This window comes from Patagioenas fasciata, chromosome 18 (assembly GCF_037038585.1).
Source record: "Patagioenas fasciata isolate bPatFas1 chromosome 18, bPatFas1.hap1, whole genome shotgun sequence".
Lineage (NCBI taxonomy): Eukaryota > Metazoa > Chordata > Aves > Columbiformes > Columbidae > Patagioenas > Patagioenas fasciata.
Window position 1 is genome coordinate 1064507 of NC_092537.1, and position 17507 is coordinate 1082013.

At 61.9% G+C, this 17507-nt stretch overlaps 2 protein-coding genes and 1 long non-coding RNA gene across 4 annotated transcripts in view; all 3 read right to left on the reverse strand.

The window, feature by feature from the left end:
• The window catches only part of SLC38A10 (solute carrier family 38 member 10), a 33303-nt gene extending 24469 nt beyond the window's left edge, over positions 1–8834 (reverse strand). The window contains exons 1-5 of one of the 2 annotated variants that reach the window (XM_065852308.2): positions 8592–8834; positions 7413–7530; positions 4095–4140; positions 2349–2442; positions 1052–1195 (exon numbers count right to left, since the gene is read on the reverse strand). In XM_065852308.2, the coding sequence (XP_065708380.1) occupies positions 1052–1195; positions 2349–2442; positions 4095–4140; positions 7413–7530; positions 8592–8696 (507 nt within the window). In that variant the 5' untranslated portion in view covers positions 8697–8834. Of the gene's footprint in view, positions 1–1051; positions 1196–2348; positions 2443–4094; positions 4141–5410; positions 5568–7412; positions 7531–8591 lie in introns of those variants that run through there. The other variant, XM_071816640.1, reaches the window with a different exon arrangement.
• A 2706-nt stretch (positions 8835–11540) lies between these two features.
• On the reverse strand, positions 11541–12439 carry LOC139829361 (uncharacterized). The gene is made up of 2 exons (XR_011741815.1): positions 12150–12439; positions 11541–11676 (listed from the first exon to the last, which is right to left on the reverse strand). It is a non-coding gene; the product is annotated as an uncharacterized lncRNA (long non-coding RNA).
• A 1730-nt stretch (positions 12440–14169) lies between these two features.
• Positions 14170–17004, reverse strand: LOC136109774 (uncharacterized). Its single transcript, XM_065852681.2, has 2 exons — positions 16770–17004; positions 14170–16161 (listed from the first exon to the last, which is right to left on the reverse strand). The coding sequence occupies exons 1-2, from the start codon at positions 16987–16989 to the stop codon at positions 15365–15367; spliced, it is 1017 nt and encodes a 338-aa protein (XP_065708753.1). The 5' UTR covers positions 16990–17004; the 3' UTR covers positions 14170–15364.
• Between the last annotated feature and the right edge of the window lie 503 nt (positions 17005–17507).

Genomic DNA, 17507 nt, shown 5'->3' on the forward strand with positions numbered 1-17507 from the left:
CGGCACTGGCTTGCACAGGAAACAGAAGGTAAATTTGCCTGAATGCCTGTTTAGAATATCCCCAGAATAGGGGTTTTCTAATCCCCAGAGATGATGTTTTAGCGCAGCCAACACTCATGAAATGCTGTGGTTTCCTCAAAGGCACAGCTCCGGGAACTCGGCAGCCCTGGAAACACTCGTTCACAGCTCCGGCTCGGAGGTGTGACCCAGCACAACCGACCAAAAACAAAACGTGGAAACAATTTCCACACCTCCTTTTCTTCCTTTTGTTGCAGCTCTTCCAGTCCTGGAGTTTGGGAGAGACAGGGCTGGGGCTCCAGGAGCAAACCACACGAGCACCTGTGATGTGAAACTTGCCGTGGTTCCAGAGCCAGTGCAAGTCAGCACGTGGTGCTGCACACGGGGCAGCTCCGGGAAGCTCTCAGCTTTACCTGCTTCATCTAAACGGTCAAGAATCCATTCACCTCCGGGCAAAAAAGCTTTTCTAGAAATATCTAAGAACAAGTACATGCCATGTACCAGACTCGGGACTTTACGAAGCTTTCAGTGCTCAAAACCAGAAGTGCTGGTGCCCAGCAAACAGAACTCTGTGCAGCCTGAAACACATTAACCACCAGCTGCAGAAAAGCATGCGAAGTGCAGGCGTGCGCTCTTCGTGAGAAGCAGCATTGAGGCTTCCAAGGTAAAACGCTAACGCACGAGAAACGTCCTTCTGCTTCCAGGCGCTCTCCCCCACATCTTCCACCCTTCCATTTAAAGTTCAGAGCCCTGAATTATAAGACACCAACAAGGAGAATAAACCACAACTGGATTTGTGGTTTATTACTATTTGTGCCACCACAGTCTCCAGCATTTGGAACCATTTACAGACCCACTGGCCAGTTTCAGCCTGCACCTCCCCACCTCCTCCAGCTCCATCATTCATTATGCCCAGCACTAATTATGGAGAAGGACATCTGAAACTTGAGCCCCACATCTGCAGCCTGGAAGCGGGAGCATCTGTGTTATAATAAAGCAACAGGAAAAGAGCTTTCCCAGCATGGACACTGACCACGAACATGAAGACGGTGTAGAAGATGAGCGCCATGGCGCTGAAGGACTGGATGGACGCCATCATGTTCCTCTGCAGGCTCAGCGGCAGAACGATGCACAGCGAGACGGCGAAGAGCAGAACGATCCGGAAACTGCCCGACACCTGCAAAAGGGACCTGTGTGAGGAACCAGAGCACGGAGGGCGCTTGGAGCATCCCACCAAACCAGCAAACACCCATGGGGTGCATTTTTCTTGAGTGAGGAACAACGCAAAGCCAGGATCAATTTCAAATGTGAAATTCTGCTTCGGTGCTATCGGTGGATTTGATGCTGAGCACCTGCCGCTTCTCTGGGCAACTCTGTGATGAGCTTGCACCGGCACTGGGTGCCACTGTTGCTCTACGCAGTGCGTGACGGGTCCATCCTGAAGTGGAAGTATTAGCAGGGGGTGTTTATATGCTAATCCAGTACAAGCTATTTAAGTATTTTCATGCAGTTAAATAAAAACCCAGCTTACTTGGGAAACAGGAGATTGAAGTCTTGAAAATTCTGATCCAGAAAATTAATCAAAACCTCAAATTAGTATTTATTATAGCAGAACACTCTGAAACGCTTGGAAATATTTAATACCTAATTTGGCTGCAGCCACAACGCATCTTTTTAACTTCACAGGCCCTTAATCGGAGCTTAGCGGCACCAGGCGGAGCAGATAACAGCGCCGCCAAAAATCCTTCCGCACGTCCCTCTGCTTCCCTGCACAGCGCTGGTACCGGCACCCAGCCTGCCAGGACCAGCACCCCGGGCACTGCGGCTCCAGCCAACACCGGCCTCAGCACACACCTCATTTCATCCGAAAGGGAGCCAGGCGCATGGTAAATCTGGCCATCAGAGCAGCAAAGGACAGGACAAATCCCTCTTGAACCAGGGGGCTGCAAGGGGGTGAGAGCTCGGCCAGAAGAACCGTCTGTCACCCCCCATTCGGGGCAGGAATTTGGGCAGGAAGCATCACCTCCTCCAGGAATCTGCTCCAGAATTAGCAGCGACCAAGTTAAAAGGAATTCTTTTGTTGGAAGTGCCTTATTGGAGGTTTTACACGTCTGATTGTTCGCCATATGTCTGGAATCCCAGGACTTCACGGAGCTGAACGCTCTGCGCACAAGGCGCTGTGAGAGCTCAGCACCAAGCAGCCCCAGTGCCCGGGGCCGCATGCCCAGGCGGGCCGCGCCGCGCCACCCGAGGCACACGCGGTGCGGGAACTGGGACCACTGTCCGCATTGTAGATGTGGGGATTTAACCCACGGTGAGCGTTTATTTACCTGAAATCCAAGCAGCCGGGCAAAGAAGTTGGATCCCAGGTCACCAATGACAACATAGAAAGCGATGCAAGTTCCCAGCATCAGCCCAATCATGCTGCAAAAACAACCAGATACAGGCAGGTTAGCAAAACCAATTAAATGCAGGCAGGTTAGGGGCTGGAGCAGGAATCCCAAAACACAGCTCCTGCCCCTGGCCAGGTGTCAGCAGCCACGTCCCCAGTGGATTCGGCCCCCGCGCAGCCCTCGCCAGGGAAGGAGCCCAGGCTGGTGCTCAGGGCTGGGTTGGAGACGCTGCCGTAACCCAGCCTGGGGTGACAGGACCCCCAGCCACGACACGTGAGCAGGAGAACGTGGCTCCGGTCCACACGCTGGGAGCGAGGGACGTCCTACACTCAGCGCAGTGCTGGGGAAGGATCAGACCAAGGTTGAGCACCACCAGGGCTACACCCTGCGCACAACCACAGCAGCTGTGGGTTGCTGAGGACCCTACTGCACCCGCTGTTCACCGAGGAACATCCAGACGAGCTGAATAGAAACAGCTACGTGGGAACATTCAAAATGACTTAAAATCCTGCGCAGTCCCTCGCCTGTGCTGGGAGGCAGAGCAGCCTCAGCCGCGCTCCAGCGCACACCCGCCCTCTGACACAGCCTTCTGGCAAGTCATGGTGGAGACGAGACCCGAATTCTGCTGAACCCACACTGAAAACACATTTGGCAGCCAGCGGGAAAGCGGCTTTTCTGCCTGCGGGGGCTGCTCGAGGGGACGACCACGCTGGGGTCCTCGGGCTCACCGAGGGCAGGGCACCAGCTCCGCATTCAGCCCCAGCCAAATAAAGACCAAAAACCCCCATCCACACCAACGGCTTGGCGAGAGACGCAGCTCTGCTGACACGCGCGAGGGCTTAACTGCTCTTGGGAGCCACAGCAGAATTTAAACAAAGACCACGGAGATGGCAAGAACTGCACTATTTCTCAGAAAAAACATTTAAAGGAATCAGTAAGAGGTTCTCGCAGCCCCACACCCTGCAGCACGGACCCACCATCAAAGTCTCGACAACACATCAGCTCAAACTTCTTTCCACAAACAGGACCACACCTTAATGGAGGGACTGTCCTACCAACGGCCTCTCCTCCCACTCCCGACTGCCTGCACCGCTCTCCAGTCCCAACTATACAGCATCCCTGTGGCCATTACAGCAATTGTTTGCACGGTCGAGTAACATCCAATAAATATTCCGTATATTCTTAAGTGTTCTGCAGCATTTTGCAGGTGGGGAGAGAGCTGGAGCCAGCACCACGGCCTGGCCTGGGCTCAGACGCCTCCACCAAAGCCCCTCTGCTGTGACCACATCCCAGCATGGCTGCTTGAGACCCCAGGGGGACCTTCTGTGTGTGGGGTCACACGAGGAACCGGAGCCTGTGCCGCCATGGAGACGGGATTTCCCCGTCACACACCCATCACCCGGCACCCCGCGCAGGAGCGGCCGCGACCGACAGCCCAAGGGTGGGTCCGAGGGGGCCAGCGCTGCTCCCTCCCTCCCGCTAACCCTGGCAGGGACCTCGGCCCTGGCAAACGGCCACCAGCGACGTGCCTGTGGTTCAGAGTCCGGGTGGTGGGGGATTTCAGGGCCAGGGAAGGCAGGAGGGCAAGAAACGAGAGCACAGCAAGGGCATGAGAGGCTACAGAGCAGTGTTGTTCATTAAAGAAAACCAAACTATGCATACTCTAAATTAGGAGCGGATTACCTTGTTTCCACCAACATTTTTCCTGCTTTTCCATAGGCGTGAAATGCTGGCAGAAGAGAACAAAAAAATGTTGTAGTTAGTCAAAGAAAGGTCCAGAACGTGGCACACGCGCAAGTTCGACATTAACGACAGCAGCGGCAAAGCGCAGCTGGAACCTGCCGGGTAGTGTTTTGGGGCCGTTTCCCTTGCTCACCCTCCCACTTTCTTTTTCAGACATGCCCTCTGCAAACTGAAAACCGCATCAGACAGGAACAAAGACGAGGAAACAAGAGAAAGCAGGTTCTCCTTTTTTTCTATCAAAAAAACCAAAAGAAGTGGTGTGAAGTAGCAGTCGCACATGGCAACCATTAAAGCAAAGTCAGCGCGGAAGAGAAAATACGCACGTATAAGATGCTGTGTGGCGAAAAGTTACTGCAGTGCAAAACTTCAATCAAACTCGCCTTTTTATTTTTATCTTCCCACTCCCTGACGTTGCTGGATGGAGAGGGAGATGGTGCCCAGAACACTCAATCCGTACCAGAATACCAGTGCTCCCAGCCCACACCAAAGGGCTGCTGCCAAGACACTTCTTTCTCTTTCCCCTCCCACCCTTGGGTTGGAGCTTATAGCAGAAAATGATCAGTAGTCTTTAAATCATTGTGTTTTTTCTCAAAAAGAAGATGCCAAGAAAACTCCGCTGGTATTTTTAGATCTCGCTGGGCAGAATGGGAATTGAGACCTCCCGTTCCAAGCACAGACCACACTGCCCGCTGCTTCACTGCGGAGGCCCCACATGAAAAGCACCACCCTGGGCTCCCCGGCCCCTCTCAAGGTGCCGCACACGTCCCCGGCGGCCGCCCGAGAACAAACTTCAGCCGCTTCTGGAAGCATCCTCTGCTATTTTAAACATTAATGTACAAACTCTGATTTCCTTGGACTCTGCTTGGGCTAAAAATTAAGGAAACAAGATGTTCCCCCACAGAATGAGACAAAAAAGGATGGCAGGAGACCCACAGCAGCAAATAAAGTGGAGCTGCTGCGTGGGGTAGCACTGCAAACGGGCGGGGGCTCGGTGACACCCGGGTGCCAGGAGCAGCCGCACCGCGCGGCCTCCAGCACACACCTCGCGTGGGACCCGGGAGACGAGAGGAACCCAACAGCCCTGGGGTCGGTCCCATGGCCAGGGAGGGAGAGGGGAACCGGTGAGAGGAGAACATCCCTCCCACGGGCTGGGCCAGACCAGCCCGGCAGGACCCGCAAGCCCCTTCGCATCACACCCAGCCCCGTCCTCCCGACAACAGCTGCAGCTCGGGCCGGAGACACTGAGAAACACCCACCGGCCTCCCCGGCTGTTCTGAAGTGACGTTCTGATGGGAACACGCCAGATGTCCCCATCTGGGGACAACGGAAAAAATTGGATCCTTTATCTTCAAGGAGGAAGGAGACGACAACTGTAAAATAAATGGTACAGTCGAGCATCTTCGGAATGGGATCTGGAGATGCCTGAGCAGCTGGGCAGAGCTGAGTCCGCGCAGCAATTAGAGCAGCTCTTTCAAACCACGTGTGGTTACCAGAACGGGCAACCTGCGTTTCGGGACTCTGCTCCGCGGGGGCCGAGCTGCCTCCCTGCGCTCTGCCAGCGCCTGCACGGGGGAATTAACTCATCTCCTGCTTAAAGTCTGTCTGGGAAGGCGGCATGATTCTGTGTGTCCACACATCTGTCCATGGCCCTTCCCTTCCAGGCAGCGCAGAACGGTGGCGAACAACAACAACATATTTTTAATACCCGAGCCCTTAGGCCCAGAGTGCTGCGGAGCGAGGGCGTCTGGGCCAGAGATCAGCCCCACACAGCCCTGGCTCCTCTGGAGCTGGAACGGTCGCTCCCCGTGTTCCTCCGGAAGGGACTGCCTGACAGAAGTTAATTTGCAAAACTTTCTTACATCTTTCGGCACTGCCAAAGCCTCCCACAGCACCAGCCGCGGGGCTGCCAGGATCCCTCGCAGATGTCCCCGGGCGCGAAACCCCGGTGACAAAGACTGTCTGTGTGGAGCTGCTCGACCTCGCTGCATTAGGATGCGTCTGCAGGAGCGCCGCTTTTCCTCTGGGGCCGTCCCTCCCGGTGGCACCTCTCCCAGGGCAGAGACGTTTCATTCAGCGCCAGCGTTCGCGTGCCAGGAGGTGCCAGGAAGTTTAGCAGCGTTACTGGCCCCCTGTGTGTTCCAGCTCCTTGGCTTCCGAAGGCACGGAGGATCCCTGCTCCCCGGGAGCCGCTCCAAGGCCGCGGGGACGCTCTGTACCCGGGGAAGTGGCTCACAAAGGCGCGTTGTGAGGGGACAGGGAGCCGGGCAGCTGGGCTGGGGGCAGCGGGGACAAGTCAGGCACTCCCTGGGGGCTCCCCCTTCGCTCCAGCGTTGCAGGAACAACCTCCAAGACCACAGAACTTCTCCTTCTTTTCTGTTTTGAGCAGATATCACTTGGCAGACGCCAAGACGTGCAGCGCGGGAGCAACACCTGATGGTGGAGGAAACCTGTCTGCCAACAACAGGGTCCGCGAGCGAGCCGTGCGTTGCTTCAGCTCTTTTACCTCGGGCAGTGCCAGCCAGCTCCCTCCTCCTCCAGAGAAATAAGGGAAAACAAGGCAAAGACTACTTTTCCTGCCGTTTCACGCGCCAACAGAGCAGACTGGAACCCAATCGCCCCTCCTGCCCCCCAAGTGGGTCAGAATCAGCAGAGGTCACGAGCAGGAGCCAACCCTGGCACCAGTGCAGAGGCGACGAGCTCTGCAGACGGGGCTGCCGGGCTCTGCCAAAGCCCCACACGAGTCTCGCAGATGGTTTTATTTTCTTGGCCGCTTGGAACCCCGCGCGTTGTTTCCTCCCTGCTCGGCCACAACCGCGCCGGCAGCTCGGGTCCCGGCAGCCCCAGCGCCGTGCCAGGCTCTCCGCTGGCAGAACCCGATGTCCCCGCCGCTCGCTGGGTGGGGAAGCTCGCGGCTTTCGTGCCGAGACCGATAATTTACACCAGATGCCCGCTACGCCAGCTCCCGAAAACTTAGGCTTTGATCAGTCAGCGCTGCATCTCCTCCCCTGCCCTGCAGAGTCAAAACAATCCCGCGCCTCTCGACTGCGCTGTCGAGAGCAGAATTAAACCCTGCGCTCCCCCGGGGACATGGGGTGGGGAGGGAGCCCGGCAGAGGAAAACAAGGCAAATTGAAAACTACATCAAGAAACCATGTGCTATTCAACAAAATCAGTATGAAAGCTGTAAATTAAGAGGTCAGAGTAAAACCACAGTTTAAGAAACAAAAACAAAACAAGGCCTGGAGCTAAGAATCCTCACCGAGGCCGGGGTAGGTCCTGCGCTTGCTGAGGTTGGCGGATTTCACCAGGAACATGCAGGATTGATGAGTCATCCAGGAACAGAACACCAGCAGCAGAGCTCCCAGGACGATGCCACACTGCAAGGGGAGCGGGGAGAGACGGGCGCAGGTGAACCGGCGGCTCCGCACCGGCGGCTCCGCACGCCCGCTGCCCCCAGGCTCCCGCCCTTTCCGCCACCTTTTGCCTCTTCGGGGATTCCCTTGACCTCAGAGCAGCCCCGAAAAACACCGCGTACCAGCTCATTTTTACCGTCCCCGCGGCCCAGGGATGACGTGGAGCAGCCACCTGTTTCCCACAGCTCCCAGCTGCACCAGTTTAAGCACCAAAGAGCGAACTGGGAGCAGTTTGTGCAGCAGAATTTCCACAGCCCCCTCGCTCACCCCCAGCGCTCTCTGGAGCTCACAGCAGGTTCACATCGAGCAGAGAGATTGCTCCTGGTGCTGAGGCACAAACTGTTGTAACCTTATTAAACAAGAACTATTTGAGAGTGTAAACTAACATCCGAGTTCACTGCCAGCGCTGGCTCACACGTTTGCAGCGGGGGATGTTAAACGCAGGACACTTGTTCAGCAGGTGCCTTTAAACGGGCAGCAGCGATGCCAGCTCTGGGTCCCTTTTTCCTGCCCGGTTTCCAGCTCCGGGAGGGGAGCGGGGGCTCAACGCCGGGAGTGCAGACGCCCCCGAGCTGACCCGCAGTTATCACAGGGAGAAATTAATCCACTTTTTTCCCCTTCTCCTCCCAAGCAAAGCAGAAATTATTAATTGGAGGCCTCATGAAAAGGAAAAACCGCGTTGTTTGGTACAAGGGACGACCCGTCCGGCTTCAGCGCCTCCTTCGCTGCCCGTCCCCTGCCAGCCCCCCGAGTTCAGACCGCGGGGAACGTGCAGACGGGATCTCCGGGTGCTCCCCGGCCCGGGCGGCCGGTTCCTGCGGCAGAGACGGCGCCGAGGGGGCCGCGGGGCGGGACGCGGACCGGGGACCGACCGACCCCCACACCCCGCTCGGGGGTCCCTGCGAGGGGATCCCGCCCTGCCGCCCCCCGGCCCTCCCGGTGCCTCCACCGGCCCCAGCGCGACGGGGACACCGGCGGGACCGCCCGCCCGGGCCGGAGCCAGCGGCGGGTCCGGCCGAGCTCACCTCTCGGAAGCAGAAGGGCACGGTGAGCACGCTCACCCCCACGATGCTGTTCACCACGTTCATGATCAGGCCCCAGTTGGAACCGGCCGCTGCCGCCGCCGCCATGGCCCGCGGCGGGGGCGGCCCCGCGGTGCGGTGCGGTGCGGTGCGGGGCCCGGCTCGCAGCCCCCGGTGTCTCCTCAGCCGCCCGCGGCCGCCATGGCGGGACCGGCCCGGCACCGGCCACAGCGGCACTTCCGGGGTCCGCTGCTCTGCTGGCGCTTCCGGGAAGTCATGGGGATGGGCAGCGAGACGCGCGGGGCAGAGCGGCGCCGAGCGGGCCGCTCCTGCCGCCTTGGAGGACCGTGCCCGCTTCTCCTGGGAGAGCTGGAGTGCGAGCGGAGCCGGGGTGTCCCCCGGGCTGGGGGCTCCCCCGAGAGCCGGGCACACACAGGGCACGCAGGCATGCTCACACGTGCACACAGGAACGCACAGATGCAGATACATGCGCAGGCATTCACGTGCAGGCATGCACCAGCATGCACACACACACACCTACACATGTAGATACATGCACATGCATTTATGCAAATGCATGCACACGTGTGCACACATGCATATACCTGCAGATGCATGCGCATACATCCATGAAAATGCATGCACATGCACGTACACATGTGCACACACATAAACACTCGTGCACATGCATGCACACATGCAGATACGTGTAGGTGCATGTGCATGCATGTAAGGGTATTCACATGCATGCACACACGTGCACATGTGCACACAAATACACAAATGCATGCTCGCACCCACACGTGCACACATGCACACACCTGCAGGCACACGCATGCAAGTGAACACACGTGCACATGCGTGGCAGCAGCGTGTTGCACAAAGCCTCGCACCCCCGCTCCCAGGCCCTGCAGAGGCCCCTTGCCCACCCCACGCTCTGCACCCGTGTTTGCTTCGCTGAGCCCCCAACAGCACCCACCAAACCCCACCCATGAGCCACGCTGCAAACAAACGGCCCCCGCGGGCCCCATCGCCCGGGTGCACGAGCTGGTCTCTGACTCCAGCACGGCCGTGGGTCTGTCCATCCACAGCATGTGTCCGCTGGAACAAAACACATGCCGCTTGTATAATTTGCAGCAATTTCAACGGGTAACCACAGGAATTCACTCTACAAAAGGTTTGCAGGGAGGTGAACGCGTTCGCTTAATTCCCTCCAGGTGCTGCGCGAGCTCAGGGGCCAGCGGCAGCACCGGCTCCGTTTCCCTGCGCTGGGGATGTGCTGGTGTCCCCGAGTGTCCCCCAGTGGGATGGGGAGTCCCCTCGGGGTGTTGGTGCACAGGTCCCATATGGGACGTGGTTCCCAGGCACAGGATGGGGGCGAGGAGGGGAGAGACCCCGCTGTGTGGAGGGGTCCCTGGGACAGGCTGGGGACAGCTCGGGCGCTGCCGCGGTGCTCCCTGCACAATGTGTTTCCAATCGCCGTGTCCCCAGCGCCGCCACAATCCAAACCACCTGCAGCCGCTCGCCTGCAACCCATCAGCTCCTGCTACCGAATATACGGGTTGCACGAGGCCCCACGCCGTGGCACAACCACCGTGTACCGCGGGCCGGCACCGGCAGCTGCCCCTTCCCGGGGCAAACCTGGGGCTGGCACTGCCGGCCCCCTGCCCACGCCGGGTGGTCTCCATCCTGTCTCTGGGAACGCCGCTGGCATGTGCACCCTCTCCAAAACCAGCCCGCCCATGCCAGCCTGTGGCTCAGTGCCAGCTGTCAGTGTCCCCTTGCAGGGACAGCCGCACTCTCCCATTCGGCACCGTCACCCAAGACAAGTCCCCATCGCTCCCCGTCACCAGCGTCACTGTGCACCTTGTTGTGGGTACAAGAGCCCCCACCCCAACCAACCCACCCCTGTCCCCCCAGATCAACAGGGGCTCAACGCTCCACTGCTCAGCGAAGGGGATGGGCTGTGAAAGGGATGAAGTAGCCAAAAAATGACTAAAATGCAGGAAAACAGAACCGGCTGTAGCAGGGGGGGCACCCGGCAGCCATTGGCAAGAGCACTGCGAAGGGTAATTACCACCAGCCCAAAGGGCTCCCTGCGAGCCAGCAGATCTATTTATTGCTTGCAATAACTGCCCGATATTGCAGCCGTCACCGCCTGCTTGCTGCTGCCTCCTCGGGTTGTTTTATTTATGCCCCAGGAGCAGCAGCTCCCACCAGCATCGTCCCCTTGTCCTTCCCGCTGCTCCGGGGCTTGTCCGTGTCGGTCCCAAGGGAACAAGTTCTCTCCAGCTCCTCAACTGCCTTTGCTGCTCAGCTGTTACCAACAGCCAAATCCTGCCCGCACCATGTGCTGGGGTCTCTGTCCCCCCATCCATCGGGGTGCCAGCCACAGCCAGACCCCCCCCAGCAGCACTGGGGCCGTTTTCCCCCCGCAAACCTGCCAAGAGCAAGCGCTGAATTCCCTGGAAAGCGCACAGGTGTGCTGGAGCGGTGCACCGTGCCGAGCACAGGCGGGATTGCAGCTCCCACAGGTGGTGCTGGCCCAGGGAAAGCCCAGTCTGTCTCTGCCTGGTGGGATGCGGGTGCAGGAGCTCCCGCGCTGCCCCTTCCCTGCTCACCGCTGGGGTTTGTCTGCACCAGAGCTCGTCTCCGTGGGGTGGCAGCTCCAGGTCAGGGGAACCCTGTGCCGCAGCATCCATGGGGTTCGCATGACCCCCCCAGGGACACCCCTGCCCTCCCTTCCCTGTGCAAGGGGGGCACAGCGAAGGGCACAGCAGGGTGGGAGCAGAGCACCCAGTGACCCCCTCCCTGGGGGCAGCACCCACCGCCCCACAGCCCAGGGCTGCTCCCCCCGCTGGCCCCAAAGACAAATGCCTGGCAGAGCCCAGGAACAACCCAGCAAGTATTTAAAAACATAAATTAAAATAAATTGCATTTTTATATTGCAAATAAGGGCAGTTTTATCGCTTTTATTGCATAACAACCATTAATGAAGTGCAGTTTCAGACACCTTAATTGCTTGGAGACTAAAGTTCAATCCATATCTGCGGCGCGGGCTGGAAGCCGCCATGTGTCATGCGCATACCTGGCAGATTGGAAATGCAAATAAATTTATGGTCACTATTAGGAAAAAGGGGGAGAGGAACCCGATTTACCCGTGTGATTTATCCGGGAGGGAAGTGACGTGGGTTAAACCACCCAGACTGTCCATGGGGGAGGCAAGAGGCTGTGGCGGCCCCCCAGTGTCACCCCAGTGTCCTGACCCACGACACGTGTGGCCCCACAGCGGGTGTGTGCCGCGGGGTGGGTGTCCCCAGGCCGTGGGGAAGAGGGTGCTGCCCGGGGCTGGGTGGTGTGGGGCCCCGGCCGGGGGTGCACAGTCCGAACCCCCCCGGGAAGATCCCCCAACCCCAGCACAACACGAACGTGGGGCCGCGCGGACGCAGGCGGCTCCGCAGCCCCGGGGACACCCCCGCGGGGGCTGCACGGGGACCCACGCGAGCCCGGGCACCGTCACAGCGGCGCGCGCGCACACGCTCCCCACCCGCACGTACTCACGCGTGTACCGGACGCACCGAGCCGCACCGACCGGTCCTCCCGCACCTACCCGCTGCGGGCCCGATCCGTTCACCCAGAGCGCGCGCGGCGAGTGTGGGCGGGGCCACACGGTCGCCCCGCCCCTCCTCTGCGCGATGAATGGGAGCGCCCCGCCCCGCTCCTTATTAGGGCATCAGGCGGCTCGGAGGGCGCGGCCTGTCCGGATTAGTCCCTCCCCTTCGTCCCGCCCCCTGGCCGTCGCTCTGCCAATCAGAGCGGCGCGCTGGGCCCCCGTCGGTCACCGGCCTTTGTTTGTGGAGGGCGCCGGGGCCAATGGGCGCGCGGGATGGGGAAGGGTGGACCAATGGGCGCGCGCGGGGGAGGGGAGGGGCGGGTGCGTGTGTCCCGGCCCGGCCACGTGCGCGCGGAGCCGCCACCGCCGGGCCCGGGGACACGGAGCAGCCCCGGGGACACGGAGCAGCCCCGGGGACACGGAGCCGCCCCGGGACGGGCCCGGCCACGCCGCTCCCGGCACGACCCGCTCTCCTGGGAAGACCGAGGCACCGCTCACCGGGAGCCTCTCCCCGCGGGTGGTTCTGTGGCCGCCGTGCTGCCCCCCCGGCACCCGCAGGCCCTGCACCCGGGCTGGGCTGCTCCACCTGCCGGGTGGGGACTCCAGGGCATGGTGCTCCGGGCGCCTCCAGCACCCAGCTGTGTCCCAAGGACTGGTTGTGTCCCCAGGACAGCAGCCATGTCCCCCATGGGCTGCCGTGTCCCCAGGACAGTGTTGGTGTCCCCAGCAGCCCTGAGGAGCCGTGTCCAGCCGTGCCCTGTTCATGCCGGGCCACCTGCCCTGTGTGCTGCGGCTGCCCGGGCTGCTGGCACCAGCCACCAGCTCAGCACCGGAGCTGCACCGCACAGGGACCCCGGACGAGGACACACCACCGTGTGCCAGTCTGTGTGCTGGGACCCGGCTGCGCCGAGTACCCACCATGCAGAGGGGACCGGGAGCTGCCATGGCGGCTGCACCGGGCAGGACCCACACACGAGGTGTGGAAAGGGCCACATGGAAACCCCAGCGCGTGGGTCACATCCGGGAAGCGCCAGCCCCTCCTTGGCCCGTGAGAAATTTCCTGCTTCCCAAGCGGCCCCAGCACCAGACCGGCCACACGCCGGGGCCGCAGGGCCGCCCGCAGCCTGGCCGCGCTCACAGCAAAGCCGCCGCGTTCAGTTGCTCTCAGCTGGCGGCAGCGAGCACCGCTGCTTGAGACCAGCCCTTTGCCGGAAAGGTGAAGGTCATGGTTGTTTCCACCATCACAGGCAGCTCCTGGCTCCTGTATTTGGTGGTTCCAGCCCCCTCCTGTGCTCCAGGACACTGTTTGTCATGGTGGGGACTGTTCCCATCGGGGAGCCATGGCGGGGGCTGGTGATGGCTGGAGCGAGGGCTGCTGCCCTCACCACCACATTTGCTGTGGGGCCAGGCTCAGGCTGCACCTCTGGCATGGCCCAAGGACACGGTGTCCGTCCCTCCAGGCCTACGATGCTGCCCAAAGCGCCAGCAGCAGCACCACATCAGCCAGGCAGGGGGGCAGCCCTGGTGTCCCCGGGGCAGGCAGGGATGCCGCTGATCACTGGGCCGGCACTGCTGCGCTCTCCAGCAGGCAGAGAAGCGCCGGTGCATCTCCCCTGGCTCGGGGAGAGAACAAAGGAGGGCATCTGCGGCAGAGGGAGTGCCGCTGCCGGCTGCGCTGCGGCGCGGTTAATCCGCCCCGTGCCTCCCGGGGCCCCGGCACAGCCAATACTGCCGTGCCCTCAGCACGGCACAGCGGCCGGGCCCTGCACCGGCAGCACCGGGGGAAGGGGCTGCCTGAGACACGAGGGTCCGTGTGGAGCGGGGAGGGGGCCCGGCCCCCCCACAGCACCGCGGCCCCTGCTGCCGCCCTGGCGTGTGCACCCCCGATCCCGCCACACGCACCGGTGTCGCGGGGGTGTTCACCCCGGCTGATGCCACACCATAAAGGAAAAGTCTTACATTAATGACTTTTGTCACTGAAGTCATTAACATAATAGGACTTCCACATCAAAATTGAATATTAATGCTACACCCGGCTGCGGAGTGAGGCGGATAATTGCTCTAATACATTTTCCAGCAGGATTTTCACATCGCAGCAGCAATTGCATTAGCAAACCCGATTATTACCACGGCCGATACAATGGGACAGTTAATGGGAGTTAAGTTCCTTCCTTTTTCCTTTGGACCCCAGAGCAGCTCCCTGCACCCCCACAGGAACCTCCCCGGAGCACAGTGCAGGGGACGGTGTCCCCAGGCTGGGAGCGGAGGTGACAGCAGTGCCGAGCTGCCTCTCCCCACTGTGCTGCAAACACGACCCTTGTTCGCAGCAGCCTGGTGCCGCGCAGGCAACACCGCCGCCGGCTGGAAACCCGGCTGGAAACCCGGGTGGAAACCCGGCTGGAAACCCGCCTGCCCTGCACGCCGGGAGGCTGAGCCGCCTGCGTTGCGCCACGCCGTGCCATGGTGGGCCATGCAATGCCGTGCTGTGCCACGACGCAGAGCCACAGGACGAGCCGCCCTGGAGCAGCCACCCCAGGACACCCCCTCCCCACGCCTGGCCCCGGGGCCTCAGCACAGGTTGTCACCCCTCCTTGGTCTGGCCGGACAATGGGCAGCAGGAGGGACACGATCCCCAATCCCCATCCCTGGACTCGGTCCCTGTCCCCGGGCTCGGTGGCCCCAGCCCCTCCCGCCGCCCTTTGTCTCGGATCCCGATGGGGCCGCCCCGGGCTCGGACAAAGGCGGCTGTGGGATTGGCGGGGTGGGTGTCATTAAACTGGTTTTAATCGCACCCAGCCAGGGTCTCTTCACTGACAACCCGCGGGGGGTTGTTCCCACGGGGCTGTGCTCCCAGGGGTGCAGGATCGGGGCTCCCATATCTCGCGGCTCCACCAGCCCGACTTGGGCCCAGCACCAGGGGGTTTTCCACCTTCCCGCTCACCCCGGCACTCGCGGGGGAAGGACGAGCTGCACGGCCACTGGGGTTTTGTTAAACATATTTTGCGGTCGAGAAACTGTTCCCGAACTCTCCCCGACCGCCGGCGGCAGAACAATGTGCCGGCCCAGCCCACCGCGCTGCTCCCAGCCAGCAGTCACCCCAGCGCCGCGATCTGCCTTGTGCTCCCGCTCAGCAACGTTCCCTGCGCTGGGTTAATCCGTAAGGTTATTTATCGGGGCCAGAGCCCTTTCCCAGAGGGGGAAGGATCCAACAGGGCTGTTTCACTGCGTTTCCCCGGTGTGGGCTGCGGCTCGGTGCTGCCGTACACAGGCCCGGGAGATGCTCCCCGGGCGGTCGGGATCTGCCACCCCGCTCCCCGTGGTAGATTTCCCTGGGGGGTGCCCGGGTCCGGCCGCACAGCTCAGCCCGTGCTCCGGCAGCCGCTTTGAAACACCACGGGGAAAATAACCACGGGATGAAAAGAGCTTGTTGGGGGCAGGATGCAGGGAGGGGGTGCATCAAGGGGACAGGACAGCCAGGCTCCGTCCCCAGAGGGTCCCAGCGCGTCCGCGCTCCTGCTGCCCGGCCCCTGCCCCGCTCCTCACCCGGCTGGAGGAGAAATCCCGGTTGTGCCGACGAGCCCACGGTGCTCACCCCGGCTGCGCTGCCGGCACCGCGGCTGTGGAAGCGGCAGAGCGCATGTGTGATCCTGCGTCCCTCTGTCCGTGTGTCCGTGTGTCCCCGTGCATCGGCACCTGCCTGTCCCCGTGCAGCGCTGCCTGTGCCAGGGCCGAGCCCCGCGGCGCGGCCGTCTGTCCCCGGCCGTCTGTCCCTGCAGCCCGTTCCTCGTGCCCTGTCCCCGGGGGCGCGTGAGCGCGCTGTGTCCGTGTGTCCCGGTGTGCGCAGGTCTGTCCGTGCGGTGCCGCAGGGTCCCCAGGGGCTGCGCTGTGTCCCCCAGCCGCTCTCCCTCCTAACTCGATTGTCGTCCCAGCGTAATGAATAGTTCCGTCGTAATCTAATATCTTTTACAAGTTATTTGGATTTATTTGAGCATTTTCAATCAATTACGTTCTTTCATTTAAAAAAAAAGAGTGCCCCGACGAGGAGCTGGAGCGGCAGGTGCTGCCGGCCCTGCGGCCCCGGCCCCGCCGCCCTCCCCGCCGCACGGCCCCCCCGCCCCGCAGGCCCCTCCAGATCGCACCGCTTCCCCCCCTGCACCGCCAGGACCCACCCCACTGCACTGCACCCCCCCTCACATTGCACAGCCCCCCAACATCGCACTGCGTGATCCCCCAGCACTGCACCCCCCTCGCCTTGCACTGCCCGACACCCCAGCACCGCACACCCCCCCACTGCACGGGCCCCCAACACTGCACCGCATGGGACCCCAGCGCTGCACCCCCCAACGCTACACGGCCCCCAGCACTGCAGACCCCCGCTTTGCACAGCTCCCCAGCACTGCACACACACTCCGGCACTGCACACGCAGACCCCAGCACTGCAGCCCCCCCGCTTTGCACAGCTCCCCAGCACTGCACACACACTCCAGCACTGCACACGCAGCCCCCCCGCTCTGCACAGCCCCCCAGCACTGCACAGCGACCCGTTCCGGGCAGCCCCCCCCGCAGACCTGCCGGCAGCGCGGCGGAGCCGCTGGGTGATTCCGGTGGGTGACTCCGTCCCGTTCCCCTCCCCTCTCGCCGCCGCCTTTGATCTCCCCCGCGCAGCTCCCGGGCCTCGGGGTCCACCCGGGGCGGGGGGGGCGACGGGGGGAGCCTGGAAACAGCCCCCCGGTTCTCCCCCTCCTTCGGCCCCGGGGCCGCCTTGAAACCGCTCGCCGGGCCCGTCATCGCTTTTCGCAGGGGCCGGCCAATCAGCGCCTTGTTTACACTGCGTGATTGACAGCGAGCTGGCGGGCGGCCAACCAATGGGCAGCCGGGGGCGGGGCCTGAGCTGCAGCGGGGGTTGCATGGCTCTTTGGGTACAATGCAACTCCCGCTGCAACGCCAGCCCCCCCCCCGCCTCGCCGCGCTGCTCGGCGCATGCGCGCTCCTCCCTCCCCTCCCATTCATCCGCCGGGCTTGAATTAGGCGCCGCCGCTCAGCGTCGCAACCCCCGCCGCGCTCTGATTGGCAGGCGGCTGGCGGAGCGCCAGCCTATTGGGAGAGCCCCCCTTGACGCGGGGGCGGGGCGAGGGAGAGGGGCGGAAAAAAAAAATAGGGGAGGGGATTAGCCGGCGGGGCGCGAGCGCCGCGCGGCGGCCAATCAGGGGGCGCGCGCGCGGGGCACGCGCTTATTAGCATGCGGGGCGCGTCGCCCCGGCGGAGTGTGCGGCGTGAGCGGGAGGCGCGGCGGGGTCCCCCCCCTT